Raw genomic sequence first — 21,112 nt, 5'->3', positions numbered from 1 at the left:
TATATGCATTTTTCAAATTTGGTTGAAGCTCAGTGGTGAGTTTAGAAGGTTATTATGAGAAGCCAGCAGACAGACGAACAAGACAGACAGAGTAGAAATGTATATCCCTTGCTTTCCTAGAAACCTGTCTACAAATGGTCAACTGCAATACATAGTAAGTAACAATACACAACTATATAAGAAATTTCATTAAAGGACTTGAAAACATTTACAAACATTCTTAGAATATTCCTTAGTAGCATGATAACCATCCTACAGATGAGACAATGGAATTTGTTGGCAAAGCTACAGTTCATCACATTTAAAAGAGGTACACTCTCACCCCACCCCACCCCACCCCCCCCCACCCCCCAAAAAAAAAAAAAAAAAAAGTTACAGTAAGAAAACAGAACAGCTGGAGAAAACAATAAAAATAACTGAATCACAGAAAAAAATTAAACAATGCCAGTTTCTTAATTCAGTTATAATTATTCTCCTATATTGTATATTAATAGGAGAACAAAATTATTTATCCTAATCTTCTGGTTTTCTTTCTTGTTTGTAATGGAATAGTTTATTTTCTTGATGCAATAATGATACAGCTTTCAGCTCCAAGGATTTAAATGTGACAAAATGTAGGATTTTGCTTTATAAAATTTTATCTTTTTAAAAAAATAACCAAAGGAAATTAATCTGAATTTATCTCTGGTGGTGATTGTATTGCTCTTAACAGATTATCTGTGTGATTCACATCACTGACTTTAGAGAGCAGCAAAAGTACTTTACCTGTTTTACTGCTGATTAAAAGAACAACTTTGTCCAGTTCTCCCAGTTCAACAGCATCCACAATAACTAGAAATGACTAAAATAAAATTGTTCAATATTACAATCTTAAACAATATTATTTCAAGTATAGAGGAAAAAGAATGTATAGGAAGTACAAGAATGTATTAAAGGATAAATTTTAAGTAACTTTAATTTTAAATACAGAGTACCTCATTGCTCTCTTCCTGCTTCTCCAATGACCAGAGAAGGGATCTGTCCCCTGTGTCACCGTAAGTACCATATATACACGCAGTCATATGCATGACATTTCTCACAGCCAAAATATTTCTAGAAAATACTGTTAGATGATATTTAACCTCTGCAAAATCAAGCAGAAAGAGATCACTTTAATACCATGTCTCAGCCTTGCACAGCTATTTGACAACATAGCAATGCACAATCAGATGGAATTAAAAATGACACTTTATACTTGACAATGATAGTAATCATTGTCTTATTACACACTTGACGTGATAATTAAATTCACTTTTTAAAATATTTTTCCTTAATTTTGTCCTGTAACTATAAACATTGGTGGTGTTGACAACCTTCAGTGAGAGAAAAACATGTCAATACTTTATGCTGTTTTTCACAGTTTCAGATTATGGAGAAATTACTGCAGCCAGTTAGTTACCTTTTTCTTTTTATTGCCAAATCACTAATAGATTAAATCCTAATAAGTTTCAGATTCATCAAACGCCTTTGGGGTCTTTACAAAGACAGAATTTAGCTAGGGAGACAAGTCCTTCAGAGCACCTAAATTCCTGCTCTGAACTTTATTATAATGGAGCACATCCTCTGACTATGGGGTCAGCCCAGGAAGACAAGTCTATCTTGACTGAAGTTGTCACCCATGAGTTTGTGCAGTTTGTGATTTATGCAATAGTTATAGTTATTTAATTGAAGACAAGATGACAGCATCTGAACACCTTTAAAAGTGAATGCATTCACAAAGCATCTGTTTATATTCTACCCTGGTAGAAGGGGATGAATCCTGACCTTGCAGAATGCTTCTGCAGAAAATGGCTCAAAGCTTAGATCAGGACAGCATATATTAGCAGATTACCTGCATCCTTTCAAAGTCAAGAAAAGTACAGTTAAGTGGATCACAAGCTGTTATTATCAGCTTTCAGATCTAATGATCATCTAAAATATTGCATTCAATACAAGAACTAGCTCTCTTCCATGAGCCTTGCCTTGTTTCCCCAGCATCAGCAACAAGAGAGAGAGAACAGACTCTTGTTGCATGCATATTGTAGTTGAGCAGGTGCATAGTAAGAAATTCAGTGACAAAGAGGCATATAGCTTTATCTGTAAAGGTAAAAGTTAGGAAAAGCCCAGGAAACAGCTAAGCTTAAATAAAAATATATATATTTGGAAAAATATTAAAAATAAAAAATCAATGCTGCCTAAGAAGAACAAATCATGGCGTGGTAAGATATAGAATAAAAGATGAAATACAAGGACTGTATGGGATATGGTCAATGGTGTTGCAAACAAGATGAAGAGTCAGGAGAAGAAACAATATATTTGGTCAGAGTAGGTTGCAGCGAGTAGGTTGCAACACAGAAGAAAGAATCTGGGTAGTGTTATTTTTGACTATACCTCAGATTTTCTAAGTGACCTGTTTTTATTTTCCATGACTTCTATTTTGATACAGTCTCCCAGTTCTCAAAGTTGAGATGTGAAGCTAGACCAGCTCAAGAGAAGAACAAAAGGATTGCATTCAGAAGGCTTGTTTCAAAGATCACTGTGCTTGAGAGCAGCAAGAATGGGACTGCTCCATGAGGAAGAATAAGACAGGATCTGGGAGTGACCCCAGTGCAAGCAGTGACCAGGGAACTGTCCTGCAGCATCTGCACGTAGTAGGCAGAGCCATCAGCAGTCCCAAACTTGGCAAATTCTGAATTAGATCCGGGATCCATCCTGGTGGTCCAGCTGGGAACAGCTGGGCAAAGGGCCAAAGACAGAACTGAACACAAGGCTACAGCATTTGTCCAAAGTCTATTCAGGAGATGGGGCCAGAGACAGGTCTAAAGACTGGTGCACATCTAATGCAGCTCAGGCATGATCTTAAATGGATGTCCTGTGTTCACGTGCAGAAGGGGCTTGACTAGAGGTCCCAGGTGAGACTTTCCAGGGCAAATAAGATCTGTTGTCTTATCATGGCCCTGACACACTATAGTCAACTAAAGTTAGAGTTAAATGAACTTTGGATCAGATTATACAGGGGTTAGAACTGGTGGAGTACTTTGTAAAAAGAGAAGCAACTGAAGAAAACTGAAGTAGGCCAGGGAAGAGGGCTAAAATCCTCAAACTGTGGTCTTTGTTCGGGTAGTGGGATCAAACCATCATAGGTGTGGGCAAATAAGCTTTTATCTCTGTAGTGAATTGAATAGATTGGAGGGAGGAAAGATGAAGGGAAATCTCTGAAAAGAAGTTACATTCAATAAGGACAATACATATATGAATGTTACAACTCCATTAATTTTATAAAATTCCAATGATTTCATAATCTCTGTGTGAATTATGACTATTTTTACTTTGTGAAAATAATCAGTTATTTGAAAGTAATATAATACATTTTTATTTAACCTTTTCACTAGTTCATTGTTTTGCATTAAATGCTACAGTAGTGCAAAATTCATCCACTTTCTGTACAACCCTGTGAGTGAGAGAGAGAGCACTGTTTTATCCCTGGGGATTCTTGAGGTGCAAGCATCTCAAAGGAAGGTACACTACAGAGAATCTATGCATATACTCAGTTGGAGGCCTCTCCCCATTAATACACCCAAACGCACATATGGACTGGTACACAGCCAGATCTCCAGGGCTTGCACTGTATTTTGATGGCTTCAGTTAGCCGTGCTTCATCACAGTCCCAAGTACAAAATGAAAAAATGGAAAAGACAACTGAGAGATGAAATTCTAAGGCACTCTATGAATGACAGGATACTGAGCTGTATCTGAAATTCAACAGCACACAGCTTCTCACTTAAGGTGATTACGATCAGCTGCTTTCCATTTCAATTAGCACAATACTGGTTTTGCTTTTAGCTGAGAAAAAGAAAAACGAGGAGAAAATAAATTAGATTTAGAAATCTGGCAGAGAAGCAGATCTGTTTTGCACAATAAATTTCAAGTAGGTTTGTGTGTAAAGGATCACTGAACTCCATGTGTGCCACCTGCTGTGGAGCTGCTTAAAGCTCTCTTGGACATAAAATGGCAAAGATTTGGGGAATGTTTCGCACTGTCCTAGTTTTTTTCTTCCTTGTGGTTACAAATCCCTCACTGAACACTTCTAAACCCTATGTGGAAAGAAATAAATGTGACAGAGACGAGCTTTTTTTTTTTTTTTTTTTTTTTTTTTTTTTTACCTGAACATATAGATAATATGTTACTTATTTCTTATTTGTGATTTTTTCCTCTTGATCTCAAAGTGCATTACAAAGAAGGAAAATATTACAAACTCCCCCCTGCCACTAGCCCATCCTCAACCCTCCAAAGAAAAAAAGAAAAAAAGAAGAAAACACAAAGAATCGGTAATTGATGTTTTCAACCAAGAAGTCAGTGATGAAGTCAGAGTAAGAATCACGGTCATTAGGGCTCCAGTCTCACTGCCTATTTATCATCTATGCTGCATCTTTCTCTCACTGTTTCTGTGTGCATGTACATGTACCCTCAATATATCTGCATGTGACAGTGATCTGTCCTTTGCAAGGGGTACAGTCATGTTTTTATATTAATCTGGAGGTCCTTCTTGTTTCAATCTTGTGTATAGGAGACTAAAGCCATTAAGCCCTACTCTGTATCCATTACTGTGCAAGTCTTTGTTTCAAGTGAAAACAACAGCTCTAAGCAATACAAGATCTAAAGCTTAAATATGAAATTTAAATTTTCAGTTACAGTCGAAATATGAAAAGAAAAATACAAAAAACAAAACAAAACAAAACACCACCAAACCTGTTAATTCTACTCAGATTTTTTGCATGCTTACATTTAGAAATTTATAAACACCTCACTGAAACTGGGCCATAAATTCCAGTTCAAAGAGTATCAGAATAGTTCATTTAACTCTGACTTATTCTGAATAACTGACTTATTCGTTACTCATTTGTCTTCTGCACAAAACTCAGGCAGAAATGATTTCAATATTAAGTATCATTACTTTATCTGTTTATTAAACTGAGAATTGTTTGGTAAATGTTGGCATTTAGTGAGTATCACATTATAAAAGCATGGAAGATATAGTAGACTTCAGGTGAAAGGATATCTTTTATGTTGCTTAACAAAGATTATACGTAAGACAATTGTTGAGCTAGTTGTACCAGACATAAATATTTGGAGTATATAAAGGCAATAATGATGTTTATATGTATTTTAGAGGGTGGGCTTGGTGGTGGTTGTTTTTTTCTTGTTTGGTTGGGTTTTGTTTTGTATAGTTTTTATTTATTTATTTATTTTTTCTCCCAAGAATCTTTGTTTGCAACATACAAAAAAAAAAAAAAAAGGAAGGAAAGGAAAGGAAAGGAAAGGAAAGGAAAGGAAAGGAAAGGAAAGGAAAGGAAAGGAAAGGAAAGGAAAGGAAAGGAAAGGAAAGGAAAGGAAAGGAAAGGAAAGGAAAGGAAAGGAAAGGAAAATCAGTTAATAGAAAATGAGCTAAAAAAGTTGTGTTTTTAATGTCAGTAATATGAGCAGCTGAGGACTAAATACAGGAGAACAGAAATATTATGATATTGCAAGAAAGCAATATTTCTTACCACTATTCTATGTAGCTTATAATAAAGTTTCTGTGCAATTAAGTGAGCATTGCATTTCACACTTTATGGTACACAGGCATTAAGCTGAGTGGATAACATTTTCCTTCACACATTTAAAATTCTTATCCAGGCTTTATTTATCATTAAATAAATACAACAAAATTTTCTGGTTTTATAAAGATTGCAATTGTAATATTAGGATGTGTTAACTTCCTGCACCGCTCTACTACCTTTATGTACATTTATACCTACCAGAAAGTGTTTCTTTTAATGGCCACTCTACAGGGAATTCAATCCATCTGTCTCCATTAAGAGAAAGAGGAAGTGTTTTATTTATAGTCAGGCTAAAGGTATCCAGGGTGGATGTGTTCTGCATTTTAAAGTGATGAAGAGACAACTGTGATATGCTGTTTTCCAAACTCTGGAGTCCAAGTCTCACTTTATAAACCATTCCCAAATCAGATGGTAAATGTATCTAGGAAGCAACAAAACTATGAGTTAGCATCCAAAAATAAACATAGATACATGTGTAGCTAATGTAAAGGAAGATAGGAAGTTTTCTTCTCGGGGATCAGCACTGACCTAGCCCCATTTGCATCAGTACTGGTTCTGCAAGTCCCACTGACTTCCTAGGCAGCAGAACCAGGTTGACTTCAGGCACTTATGGAAAGAAATTAGCTTTATACTCCAGGGGCATTCATTATAATTATTCTACCAAATTCAAATTGCAGACTACACTGATATCTAAATGTAAATACTTGATGTCATTTAAATTGATAGGCATTATTAACTATGACAATTTGTTGACATATAAATTTAAAAAAAAAAAAAAGGATATACTTGATCATCATGAACTTGAGAAATCCAAAACTTAAAAATGAAGTATGCAACTAAAAATTTCAATTCTGCTTTTCTTGAATATTTAAAGAATAACATCTACAATATTTTCACCATGTATATGATTATCTCTCTTTAAAAGGAAAATCAAAGAAAATGCAAATATAGACAAATCTGTATATTATTTTACATCATATGTTATTTGGTTCTTAGCCTGATGTTCCACTTTGTTTTCCATGGAAACCGGATTTGACTTGCCGTTGCTTCCATAAAAAACCATAACCAACTTGGATATATTTTCTGACAACTTTTCAAAGTCTTTTTTTGTTTCTTCTTGATGTTTTGTGAAATAAATCCTCCATCTGCCTTCTGAATAAATAAAATAAGGAAAACAAAATGGAAAAAAAAAATAAGATTAGAAGGTGTTCCTGATTTCACACGTTAACCAAGGCACCTGAGGTAATATTCCTAAGATGTGTCTTAGTCTACATGGGGAGCATTTAGGTGCAGATCAGCTCAGTAAATATATTGACATTTCTTACTATTACAAAAGTGAAACTAATGTCAGCACCAGTAAATGTAATGCTATATTGTGATGAAAATATTTTCACATTATTATTTCAAAACCGATGAATAAGTCAGTAGATGCAATTGTGAGAGCTATACCTGAATTCATTTGCTCTTTTCCTAAAGGCCAGGCAGAAGTGCTCTTCCTCTCCTGAATTTCTAATTAAAGAAGATTGAAGACCAAATTAATATTTTTGTAAAACCATGTCTAAATGATAATAAATGTCTGCATTCATGACTAGTCAGGCAAATGACTAAGTATTGTATCATTTAGATTAAGACTTAACTAGGAAGCATACAATGTGATTTTCTACTTAAACACCATCTCCTACATATCAGTATATTTAAAGAACTGACTCTACAGCTAGCACTTTACTATGGAATGGTTGTAACCTGAAGATTCAAGTATTTTTCATTTTAAAATGTTTCTGTTTCATTTATACAATTTATGCTCAGAACTAATGGGATGCTTTTAATGCCCATTTTAGGAGTTGATGTTCCTCCCACTGACAGCAGCTCCCATTGGTTTCAGTGGGACTTGTTAAAGACCAAAACTACTATTGGTATAGATGAATTGGTATATCTATTGGTACAGACAGTATAGACCAAAGTCTTCTTTCAACCGCTTTCAACCAAGCTTAGATGTTCCATTTATTGTATATATATATATATAAAAAAAAATCACAGAAAAAAAATAAAAAATTCTTCTACCAAATCAATGCATTCTTGGAGAAATAATCAAAAGCTTTTTTTTTTTTCTTTTTCCCTTCTATTTTCTTTGTGTGTGTGTGTGTAAAAGCATATTGTATAACCTTATATACAGTAAATATACATTACATATACACAGTGGTGCCCAGTGCCAGGACAAGAGGCAATGGGCATAAACAGATACTCAGGAGGCTCCCTCTGAACGTCGGCAATCATTTCTATGCTATGCAGGTGACGGAGCACTGACACGGGCTGTCCAGAGAGGCTGTGGAGTCTCCTCCTTGGAGATCTTCAACAGCCATCTGAACAGCCTGCTCTAGGTGTCCCCACTTGGCATCAGCCAAACGTATGCCCAGTTTCTGGGAAAAACTACCCTAACATTGTGGCATAAATCATGTTAAACAGTCTTCTTGAATACAATGGTGACATATTCTCCACTGCTTAAACACAGTTTGCCCTACTGTCTACCCCACTTTTCCTATGCCTATCAAATGGCAAGCAGAAGCATTTGAAGCTTTAAAAAGTGTTTGTAAATTTCAAAGTAGAAGTAAAACTTGCCAATGCAGCCATTGCCACCACTGTAAATCTAGATTAACAAAACACAAAGTATTCTCTTGCAAATAGTGGTTATTAAATAGTACTAAAAAACAACAGTGTTCAGACACATTCATTCCCTATATAATGACATGCTCTATTGAAATGTTTTATACCATAACTTGTTTATAGAAGCAAATCACATTCTTCAGTTTGGAATGAATTTCTTAACAAATGATAGTTTCAAGACAATACTGACCTGTGACATTCAGAGTTACTGAGTTACATTTTCCATCACGTCTGTCTTTAAGCCATGTTTGAGCCATAAACAATGTTTCTTTCCCAGCAGCTGCTGACTCTTTCACAGTAATCTTCTCTAGAAGCCAGTCAGAGCCTTTGCCTTTCTCGACCACTATCCTTTGCAGAGTCCCGATATCTACTGCTTCCACTCGAAAAATATCTACCTGGAAAATTCAGAATCAAAAAGACATGAATAGAGAAACAGAATGATCAAACTAAGTTAACACTGTACTTTGAAATATGAAAGTGAGAGGAAAATTAGGATTTTTTTATTTTTCAGTAATTCAAAAAATACCAACAGAACCAGAGATGACAAGTTTAAAGATGCAAAGCTCCTGCATTAAGCAGGACTCCCTCAGCGATTCTGTAATCTACTGCTAAAACACTTCCACCTTCCTACACAGACCAATCCACTGCTCATGCTCACTTCCTGAGAGATTTTCCTTACCAAATTTCACATTTAAAGATGTGGAACACCATTTTAAACATTTCTTACTTTCAATAAGATAGACTAGCCATGTCTCCCTTTTGAGGGATGAAATGCACGGAATAAGAATGGCAGAAATAACATTTTATTCTCTTAGGAAAGAATGACAAACTTGGTCCCAGATTTGAATTAATATAGGATTAGTTATAATAATAATTGAATTTAATGAGAATATTAGAAAAAGGTTATAAGCTTGTGGTGGTTTTACTCAGGTGGGCGGCTGAGCTCCACCACAACCACTCTCTCACTCCCCCTCCTCAAAGAGGAATGGGGAGAAAATACGATGAAAAGGGCTAAAGGGTTGAGATAAGGACGAGGAGATCGCACAGTAATTATTGTGACGGGCAAAACAGACTCAGCATAGGGAGATAGTAAGAGTTATTGCTTATTACTAACAAGCTAGAGAAGCGAGAAACAAAGGAAAGAAACCAAAAGCACCTTCCCCCCCAAACACCCTCTTCCATCTCCTCCCCCCGAGCGGCGCAGGGGAACAGGGGGAATGGGGGTTATGGTCAGTCTATAGCGCTTCTTGGCCGCCACTCCTTCTCGGTCACTCTTGTCTCCTGTGCTGTGGGGTCCTTCCCACGGGATGTAGTCCTTGCTGAACTGATCCGACGTGGGCTTCCCACAGGCAGCAGCTCTTCAAGAACTGCTCCAGATATGGGTCCGTACCATGGGGTCGATCCGTCAGGAGCAAACTTCTCCAACCTGGATCCCCCACGGGCAGCAGCTCCTGCCAGGTCACCTGCTCCTGCCAGGTCTCCTCTCCACGGGCTACAGGTCCGGCCTGGAATCTGCTCTGGCAGGGGTCTCCCACAGGCCACAGTCTCCATCGGTGCAGGTCCACCTGCTCCACCGTGGTGTCCTCCATGGGCTGCAGCGTGGAACCCTGCTCCACCGTGGTACTCCATGGGCTGCAGGGGGACAGCCTGCTTCACCATGGTCCTCACCACAGGCCACAGGGGACTTCTGCTCTGATGCCTGGAGCACCTCTCCCCCTCCTTCTTCACTGACCTTGGCACCTGCAAGGCTGTTCCTCATTCCTCTCACTCTCCCAGCTGCTGTGTGGTGCAGTGTTTTTTTTCCTTAAATATGCTCTCACAGAGGCGCAAAACAACATCACTTATTGGCTCAGCTCTGGTCAGCAGTGGGGCCCTTACCAAACATGGGGCAGCTTCTAGATCCTTCTCACTGAAGCCACCCCTATGGCCCCCTGCTACCAAAACCTTGCCACGTAAACCCACTACAAAGCTTAAATTAGTTCTAATATTCGTTATATGTCAGAAAGTCCACAAATTTTTATTTTTTTTAATGTTGATAGCCCTCATGAAGGATCCCTAAAGAAAATGTTGAGATGTCAGATATTAAATATTGCCACAAATGTGATTTTGGCTGATTGTGTCTCACACCTACTTTCTCAGCTGGAAAGAAGAGATTAATTTCTTGGCATAGAGATCTTCCAAATGCTTTGCTTTACAGAGTTATGAATTATCATCTCATTTCTATTAAGGTTCATAACTGGTAAAAACTAGTGTTATTTGTGATGGAATATGCTACATGATTTAGTTATAAATACATTTTTGAGGAGATTGGATCACAATAATGATAACTGAATCCTATTAAGTCTTTGTCTAATTCACCCTGAAATGCTTGTCCAGACCAACACGGTAACAATCTTTATTCAAAGGATTATACAGAGACTAAACAGAGAAAAACTGACCTCTTGCACCATCAGCAAGAAGTTCCAGGTGAAAAACTGATGAAAGATTTGTATCACCAAGGGCAGCCTGACCAGCTTGCAACATAATCACAGCATCACAGAATGGTTGAGGTTGGAAGTGACCTCTGGAGATCATATGGTCCAACCCCCTGCTCAAGCAAGGACACATAAAGCAGGTTGCACAAGGACCATGTCCAGACAGCTTTTGAAAACCTCCATGAGGGAGATTTCACGTCTCTGAGCAACCTGCGCCAGTATTCAGTCACCCTCACAATAAATGTTTCCTGATGTTTAAATGGAACATCTTGTGTCCCAGTTTGTGCCCATCACTTCTTGTTCTGGCACTGAGCACCACCGAGAAGAACCTGCCTCCATCTTCTTTGCACTCTCCCTCCAGGTATCTATAGACACTAACAAGGTTCCCCTGAGACTCCTCTTATCCAAGCTGAACAGTCACAGCTCTCTCAGCCTCTCCAAACAGGAGAGTCTCTTCATCATCATGGTGGCCCTACATTGTACTCTTTCCAGTATGTCCATGTCTCTCTTGTACTGAGAGGCTCAGAACTGTACCCAGTACTCCAGGTGCAGCCTCACCAACCCTGAGTAGACAGTAAGGATCATCACTCTTGACCTGCTGGTGATGCTTTGCCTAATACTGCCAAGAATGAGACCCTTAGTGAGTTAAAATATTGAGTTTGAAATTGCAGATAATATATAAAGGCACCCATAAAAATATATACATATATATATATGCATATATATATATATATAAACCACAGAAAAATTGCAAACTTTTTTTCTTCAGATACAGTCTTGTTGGGAAATCTTTAACTTTTTTCCTCATTTTTCATTAATATATACATGTAAACACGTATGTTTGGGAACAATGTCTTTAATAGCTTCCTAAAATTAATTGCTAACCTGATGTTGAATTACTCAGTGGCTTCTTCTAGACTGAAAAACAGTGTTATTCAAAAGCTGCTATGGTGCATCATCTAACCATCAGTTTTTACTAAGTCACCTTTGTGTTATCGTGTGAAAGAGGAAAATGAGAACAGCAAGCTGACAATGATTTTAAGGGAAAAGTGTTAAACAGGCACTTGAATTGCTGTACTTCCTTATGATGACTCAAGGTTATCAGCTGCTCAGTGAATTTAGACTGGCAAAAGTGTAAGATGGAAATGAAGGTTTTCAGGCTAATGATGCACTTCAGCAGCAGAGCAAATACATTGGAAGGGATGAAATTTTAGATAGAATGTGAGAATAAGGAAAGAGGCTACTCTACATTTTCCATAGTTAAGTCAAAAAAAAAAAAAAAAAAGCATTTAGTGTCAACACCACAATTACATATTATTACCTACTGAATTTATTTGATGACTGAATACCACTAATCTGAATTCTTAATTTACCTTAATCATGATATGAGTTTGAGTTTTATTCTGTCTTTAACTGTATTGGTAAAGATACAGTGTTATGCTTGAACAAGCATATTCAATAAGTGCAGGCTTGCTACGTTTACAAAATAAACTGTATTAAAAATACACGGAGATGGAACATCACAGAATCACAGGATCACAGAAGGATTGAGGTTGGAAGGGACCTCTGGAGGTCATGAAGTCCAAGCCCCCTACCAAGCAGGGTTACCTAAAGCATGTTGCACAGGATTACATCCAGACAGGTTTTGGTTATCTCCAGAGAAGACTCCATAGCCTCTCTGGGCAACCTGCTCCAGTGCTCTGTCACCCTCACAGTAAAGTGTTTTCTCATACTCTGCTGGAACTTCTTGTGTTTCAGTTTGCGCCCAACATGGGTGAAAAACATGGGTGAAAACCACAGATAAACTCAAGAAAGAAGAATACAGACCTGTCTCTGTTAGTAAAGAAACATTTTAAGTCTCCAAAATGTGAAAATTTATCTTAAAAATACTTCTCTCTTCTTGCAAATGGTGATCTTATATTAATACAAAGTACAAGAATTATTTTATTGGAAACATGAAGAAGTTTCTGTCAGATTAGAATACTTGTTAAAATAGAATTCTTTTTAAGAGAAAAGAGTTCTCTACAAGATGACTAATTTAGTGACACTACCATCACCATCTCCAAAAAATCTGTTGTCAGTGATCCACTTTTGGAAAGGAGAGAGACTTAGGAATAAAGAAACATACAGAGAATATTCTGCAAACTACTAGACTTGTGCTATCTCCAGCAGTAGGGTAGTTGAGTTTGACTTGCACTATGCTTGACTGTTAGTAAACTTCATTACACTAGAAATTTCTTCACACAGTAATGGCTAAAGTATTTGTACAGTGATACCTCTAGTGTGCATCTGAAAGCATTTAATAACTCAGGTGCAGCACATACTTTGGGCTATTCATAACCTAATCCAGCCACAGGTAACACAAATTTTATATTGGCAATGTATGAAAGGTATATTTTGGCTGAATAACCATCTGTGAAAACTCAATGTTCAGTTTGCAATAGACATACTACCTCAGCATTTGCCAATGTTTAATCTAAAAGTGCCTATTTTGAAGCATGTAAAATCTCAGAAATCCATGGTAAAATCTGCAGGAAATTCACCCCTATAATGAATTATAAGATGAAAAACTATTAACTAGATTGGGAATTGTGACAATTGGGGTAAACGCACCTCACAGACAAGATTACTTTTTCTCTTGATGTGTTGTCAAGAGTCAAAAAAAAAAAAAAAAAAAAAGTGAATTGAAAAAAGCAGCAACTATAATTGTTAGTTAGATGAACAATTTGCTAGAGATGATTTATTTGCCAAACTTAATGCACTTTTTGTAAGCTGTCTGCAAAATGACAGGTTATGACATAAATACACCTATTTCATTACAATTTTAACAAATTCAATCATTATTAATAATTTAGCTAATATTTTTGTGGCTTCATTTCAGACCATGGAATACTCATAAATAATAAGAGATATATGAGTTGTTGACAGGTCTTGTATGTCACACAATACTTTTTCTCTTATCTGATTTACAGATGGGGGCCTTTTAAATCACTGAAAGGTTAATTCTTTTGCAAAAAGGGAAAGAAAAGAAAGAACATGGAAGACAGGGAAACCTACAGAATATTAAAAAAATTTAATTTTACCCTTGAGAAAAATGTTAATTTTTTTATAGTTACTCCTAGCAAATTGCATTTGAATGGGAAAAAAATTAAAAAAAATAAAAAAACATGTTAAATGTTGATAATAATATTTTCTTATTCATAAGAGCTTATATGTAATTTTCTCAGAATAGTCTTGAAACTATTTGTGTGTACGTACAGTCCACTAAATTTTCTTAATACGCACTGCCTGGAAAAAGAAAGATATTCTCCAAGAAAAAGCAGCTGAGACTGGCAATGTAAGAGCCTGCATCATATATCTTTGTGGCCCAGAAAAACTCCTCTCACAAAACCAGAATTGACACATTTTGTATTTTTTAGATAAGACAAAAAAAACTTTGATAAAATCCTTAAAGCAATCTTGCGAGCAAGCTTTTCGAACTAATTGGAATTTATTTTCATTAACTCATATTCAGATTTTCTTTAAATGTTTCTTTTTATCCCTGGACCCATGTTCTGAGCATTTAATTTCAATCTGTGACCCAGTTTGGCTTTACTCAGTGACCTTCAATGTCAATGCTGGCAACATATCAGTAGCAGTTGCAATTGCTCTTGTAACAGAAGAAGCAATTGAACAGTCACTATGCAATATTTACCTTTAAAAATGCCAATCATTTTATAGGCTCAGTATTGAGAGCTGATGGTTGGTTAATGACGATATTCCCTGCAGAACTGAAAATGGCAAGTCAAGACACACCATATGCTTAATTTCATCAACCTGTATGCACAAGTGATTTCCCATACTGCTAATGTTACTATCATTTTAATAGGCTTTTATTGGAAAAGGAGATAGTGTCTAGATAAAGGACCTTTTCTATTAAGCTTAGCAAACCTATTGATTTGCTGCCTGATTATTTTGGTCTCACTTGTTAATCTGGAGAAACTCTACAGAAGTCAAACGAGTTTTAGCACTGGGAGGCAAGATAAAAGCCCTTGTAACACTGAGCCAGAATCAGGAAGTGTCTGAACATTCCTGTAGAGGAGACAAATGAGAAAAATAACTTGTGCTGATACATCACTTTTCAGATTCTGGTCACATCTTATCTTCCAGTTGTGCTGAACCGTCCTGTCCCATTGCTTGTACATCATTGCTTTCTCTTAAACAGAGATTATCACCTTTTTAGCTGTGCAACTACAACCACAAAACCAGCTTGTGTTGAGCCAAATTTCATCCAGATAGACCGAGTGGAAAAGCCCAAACTATTAGTAAAATTAATTGCTTAAACTAAAAAATGTTTGAATGTATGTCACTTTGCCAGCAGACTCAAGGGGTGGAAACACTGGGTGGTAAGCAGTAGCAATGGCAAGCACTAGTAGCAGTAATATCTTCACCCAGCTCAGTGGAAGGATGAACAATAACTCTGATTGTGCCCTTAGCATCTTGAAATCTGTGCTCTGTACAAAAGTTTCTTTAAAGTTTCTTTAAAAATAGGGGATTCCACATATCTGAAAAATCCAAACCTGTGACATTTTTGCAAGCATGTTTTTTTCCTTTATGTTAGATTCTCATCCAGAAATTCATTAAAAACTTTATGTTTATATGAAAAAAAATGCCCAAATTACAATGAATGCATAATTTGAGTTTTCTGATACTTTACAATTATCATAGTTCATCCATTTTCAACAGGATTAGCTGACAGTAAATGAAAGAATAGGGGCAATAAATATAAATAATTAAATAAAATTAATACCTGCCCTAGAACTGACCTTATGTTAATTTGCTTAGCATAACTGGAGTAGAATCTTTTTGACACAGATTTTTTATGCATAGAACAGCAATAGGAATAAGAAAGAATAGTGGTACATTATAATAATCAGCAGCTATAACAATTCAACTAGGTTGTAAAAGGCATTGCAATCAGACTTCAAGTATAGTACACTTAATAAAATGCAGAATGACTGCTACAGAAAACGGTATCATCAGCCACATCCAAATCTGTAAACACACATTATATTACGCCAAAGAAATTAAAATAAAATAGAAATACACACAGACATGGAAAAGATCACTTTGAACAAAGTCAAACTCATATGGATCTGATGCAGCCTGATTGTTAGACTGATTTAATAACAGTCCAGGTTTGAGATACGGTTTGACAGGTAAAGAGAACAGAAATAATATAATTTTCCTCAATTTTAAAAAACCATTTGATTGTATAATGTTTTGGTTAAGACACCACAATCCAACATTCTATTGACTCTCATGTGGGCTAAAGCTGGCTGATAATAGGACTATAAAGCGTCTAACTGGTACATCTCCAAGTGTGGCTGTAAATGGGGAATATTTTCAAGCAGATGTATAGTAGTGAGGCAAGTTCATAACCTGTGCTCTTTAATGTTTTCATGAGCTAGTTGGAGGTAAAGAAGATTTTAGAGATGATGTAAAAACAATTGCTAGTTATGACACTTGAAGAAGTAGGGTGTTAAACTGAAGAGTCCTCTGAAAAGATTTGTGGGAGTTAATAAATCACTGGAAAGCCTGCTTTCCAGTGAATCAAATGTTCTAATCTATTTAAGTTGTCAAAGACAAGCATAGGGATTTGCTTATTGTCATAAAAACTGTCAAAGTCAGCAGAAATTTGGTGCACGAGAGTTATCCAGGCTGAGTCAAAACTGTGACAAAATCCAGTGCCTAAGAAGTTAAAGCTTGACAAATTTAGACACAAAATAGTGTGAATCTTTAAAAAAGGATATCTAAGCTTTGAAACAAAAAAAAAAAAAGAAAAAAAAAAAAAGAAAAAAAAAGAAAGAAGGTGACCACCTCCTGGAAGCTCCTACTTCACTTCATTTCTGCAGAATAAACTCAAACCATCATGTTAGAATGATTGTGTACATTATAGGCAATTAAAGTTCTGAGATGTATTTCATCTTTAAAACTGTAATATTTATTTTGCAGCTCTATATAGACAGAGAGCAGCCCCCCAAGTAATTAATTTTAGAGCAAATTAATTTTTTCTACTTTCTAATTTTTGGCAGCAGATCTTTATATTCTTTCTTGTCTTGCAATAATTCATCAAAAAAGCAAAATTGTTATTCACACAGTTTTAATCTAATGCTCTGTTTTACCATATAATATCCTGAGTTGAACAGGACCCATAAGGATCATCGAGTCCAGCTCCTGGCTCCACTCAGGACCAATCAAAACTCAGACCATATGTCTGAGAGCATTGTCTGAACACTTTTTGAACTCCGGCAGCCTTGGTGCCATGACCACTTATCTGGGGAGCCTGTTCCAGTACCCGACCACCCTCCTGGTGAAGAACCTTTTCCTAACACCCTGCCCACCCCTCCGCTCCCCTCATGAGGAACCTGTAGACCATGATGAGGTCTCTCCTCAGTCTCCTCTTCTCTAGGCTGAACAAACCAAGTTACTTCACCCACTCCTCATACGTCTTGCCCTCTAGACCCTTCACCATCTTCATAATCCTCCTTTGGACACTCTCTAAATAGTTTTGTCCTTCTTATCTGGTGGTGCCCAAAACTGCACACACTATTTGAGGTGAGGCCACACCAGTGCAGAGCAGAGTGGGACAATCACTCACTCCCCTTGACCAGCTAGCAATGCCATGCTTGATGCACCCCAGGGTATAGTTGGCCCTTTGGGCTGCCAGAGCACACTATTGACTCATGTTCAACTTGCCATTGATCAAAACCATCAGATCTGTTTCCACAGGGCTGCTTTCCAGCATCTCTTCACACAGTCTGTCTATATATAGTCTATATATGCATAGAATTGTCCTATCCCAGGTGCAGAATCTGTGGACAAACTGTGTGATTGCAATGGTATGTTCTACGTGAACCTCCTACAAGTTTATTACTAACTGACTGTAATTACTGACTGTGAAATACCATCCTGGAGGTACTGCTAAGAACCACACATGGCTCAGATATTTACCACTGTCTCCTAGGCTTATATAATGCTTTAGTTACGCTCTTTCCTTCTGCTTTTCGCCTCACTGTTTCTGACAACCTCCACCAGTCTCTCCTTCAGTATGATGGTATTTCGTATTTTCTTAGTTTCCATCTGTATAATCCTTCTGCTCAATGACCAGACCATTTTACTGTTTGTTTCTGTACTACAGTATCTTGGCCAGCAGCCTGTCACTATGATTAATACATTTGGATCAATGGCATTTTGCAATTGTTTAATCGTTATGTCAGGTACACTTTCCATAAGAGAATGGTTTATCTCCATTTATACAATAATAGTATTCATGATGTGATGTGTACACTGCAGACAAATATTGACTTCTTTATAGTGGCCACAGTACACTGTCCCCCGTTCATGCCCTTTTTAGTGTATTCTGTCACTCAGGGATTTTTTTACAGAAGTAATTTTTAAAATTGCCAATGCTTAATCTGTGAGTACGGAAACTGAACACCAACAGTCACCTCTCACTGACAATTTTTGTATGTGCTGCAGTTACCATGGTACCAACCTGAGCAGTTGATGTCTAAATATAGGGCAGGATAAGGATATATCTTTTCAACAACTAATAGAATGAAGTAAAAATTCACAAAGATTTTACTGTTTCACTAACATAGCGTACTTAATACTGGCCACTTTCATCAAACAGAGATTAAAACACTTAAATATCAGTCATAACATATTCAGTGTAGTTTACGGACTTTGATTGAATTGATATGAAAAAAGCCACATTCTCAAAGAGAATGTAACTCACAGCCATACGACAGAACATACAGCAAGTCTATCAAAGACCACATAAAAGAAGCAGAAAGAATTTCATTAGCTGCAAAATGTTGGGTGCCAGAAGCAATGTGGAGATACGGTAAGGCTGAGATGATTTCACACAGCTGGGTCTAGATTTTTACAAAATGTCTGCACTGAGCATACTTGGTTCAAGAAAGTGTTTGTAGCAGGTAACATTTATCAGAACTGAACTGACTCATGAAGTATGAATAAATAGTATTAGGAATTCATGAAACCTGAACTGCATGAAGAAGTGCAATAAGATTGCTTTGTCTAAATTTGTAGTTTTTAGGAGAACATCAGACAAGGCATCAATGTCATAGCAATTCGAAAGAATACAGCTCTTGCAGCACTTGGCCTCATACTTATTTTTCTAAATGGATCACCAGAAGCTCAGCTGTCTTGGTGACAGTGTTACTCTCTCTGACATGGGGTGAGCGACAGGATGTTTACTGGTGAATGAATAATTTCATGCACAGTACTTTATCTAACAGTTCTCCAATGATTTTGCAGATGTAAAGACTTTAGAAAGACACAAAGAAACTTTTCAGATGTAAGAAGATAATTCAGTCTTTTACTGTCATGTAATTGAGCTCATGTAAATAAAAGACTTGCTAAATGAGAAAAGTATACCTCCAACCCTCTGCAAGGTCCTCTGAATATTTAAACATTTCTTGCATTTCTGCATTGCTAAGCTGTTGTTTGTAGCAGCCCTGACATTCTGTGGGACTAACACCATATTTCGATGTGATTTCTAACAGAAACACTGTTCCAGTTCACTAGCTGTTACTGTGTAGTCAGGGGAAAAATTATTGCAAGGAAAAGCACATTTTAAAATGTCAGAACAACTGTTAAGATTCAGAATGCAAATTCCATGTCTGTTATATGCCAAAATCCCCTAAACCACCAAGTCCAGATTCTCTGACTGCAGGGGTGCTCAGCACAATATGTGATTGGGCTGGTACAGAAAGAGACATTTTACACTTGAGAGTCTTTTTGGAGATTACTTATAATAGGAAGAAAACATTGGGAAATTTCCAAAACCCGCCATGAAGAAAATGCTGCAAAGGCAGGAGTCTTGCTTGCAGAAACAATTTAGTCTTTGTCAATTAACCAAATACGTTCATTTTCATTGAACAAGGAGTAAATTGAGACTTAGAATTCTAAGTTTTCTCTGTTAATTATCTACAAGTAATTTCTTTTTCGGCCCTAAAATATTCCTATGCTAATATCTACTTATAAGCATAATACTATGTTGCATTCACATACTGCTCCTATGAAATGCCAAATATGGAAACAAGAGATGGGTACATGCCAGCTCTGCCTCTTACTCTGTAAAAAAATGAAAATTCTGTGCCATACAGGAGTATAAGCAGACACCATAAAAACATCCTTCAGATTATTTTCGTAGTTAATCTCTTTTTTTACTAGGTAACATTTCTGCATGTGCATCCCTGGTCCCTCTTGATTAAAAACTTCAGTGCACACTCATAGAATTAAGACTTAAGGAGAAATCCAATAAAACTTACATTAAACTCACTACTCCATGATAGCAATAGCAAAAGGACTGTAGCTCTAACATACAATGACTCAAACATAGTTTACCAATAACCCGTAATATGAATTTCAAAATTAGGAAAGACAAACATGTCTTTTTCAAATTAAGAACCCTCATCCACAAGCGTTTAGTCCCTTAAAAATAAAGATTTAAACTCTGTCACTTCTCTTATGAATCATTTCAAATGTGTCTAACCCAGCAAGGTAATGACCCCTTTCAACTCTCATTGAATTCACGAAACTGGGCATAGTTAGGAACTGAGCTACTCGTAACCTTACATATCATGCCTCTGCTTTGGTTATCAATCAAAGCTGATTTGCAAACTTGCTTCCTTAGAGAAACTGTCATTCATTTGGCAGCTGGCACCTGCAGAAGGAAATAGTTTACTGTGTGATACTTCTAATTCAAAAGACTACCACAATCACAGTATTCACTGAGAGCTCAAAAAGGTAGAATGGTGCACAATCTATAAGGAAAATAGACAGCACTCTTTATTGTAAAATATGTTCTGCATTTCTGGTTATGAGACATTAGTGTTTCCTTTCTAAATTTTAGCTATTCCAGTTGAAATTTTCTGTAACTAATGTTTGTTTCAGGATCTTTTTTTTTTTTTTTAGTTGCTTTAACCTTCAAATTTGTTTTAAAATAAAGGTCTGCAGAAGATACAAACATTTAGTTAACCCCACATTTAAAAACTGTAGTGAACTTTTTAGCTGAAAATTTCACTCCCTTTATCCAAAAGGGGCTAGGTTTTGCATCAAAGACATGCTTTCTGCCATAAATCTGCCCACATTTCTACAGAACATTTGCTAGCTAAATTCTCTCTAATTTATGCTTATACTGACAATGCTACAGGCAAATGCATCTCTCTCAGCTATGCTGGTCTTTGGTCTACATCCGTAAGCTGAGAGACTCTCTCCTGCACTGTGAGGAAATGACTTTCTTAGGGGACTTACGAAATCTATGGAGGGCAGTGGCTGCCTGTCTGTAGA

The 21,112-nt window shown here is 36.7% G+C and overlaps 1 protein-coding gene across 1 annotated transcript in view; it reads right to left on the bottom strand.

Annotated features, from left to right (window-relative positions):
- The window catches only part of RP1 (RP1 axonemal microtubule associated), a 185,036-nt gene that overhangs the window by 7,952 nt on the left and 155,972 nt on the right, over nt 1–21,112 (bottom strand). Inside the window, 6 exon segments of the mRNA XM_040547772.1 lie at nt 766–841; nt 975–1,123; nt 5,817–6,039; nt 6,592–6,770; nt 7,068–7,127; nt 8,470–8,674. Of these exon segments, the coding sequence (XP_040403706.1) occupies nt 766–841; nt 975–1,123; nt 5,817–6,039; nt 6,592–6,770; nt 7,068–7,127; nt 8,470–8,674 (892 nt within the window).

Source organism: Cygnus olor, chromosome 2 (assembly GCF_009769625.2).
Source record: "Cygnus olor isolate bCygOlo1 chromosome 2, bCygOlo1.pri.v2, whole genome shotgun sequence".
Classification (NCBI taxonomy): Eukaryota; Metazoa; Chordata; class Aves; order Anseriformes; family Anatidae; genus Cygnus; species Cygnus olor.
The sequence above is the reverse complement of the archived record's forward strand: the minus strand, read 5'-3'. Positions and strand labels throughout refer to the sequence as shown.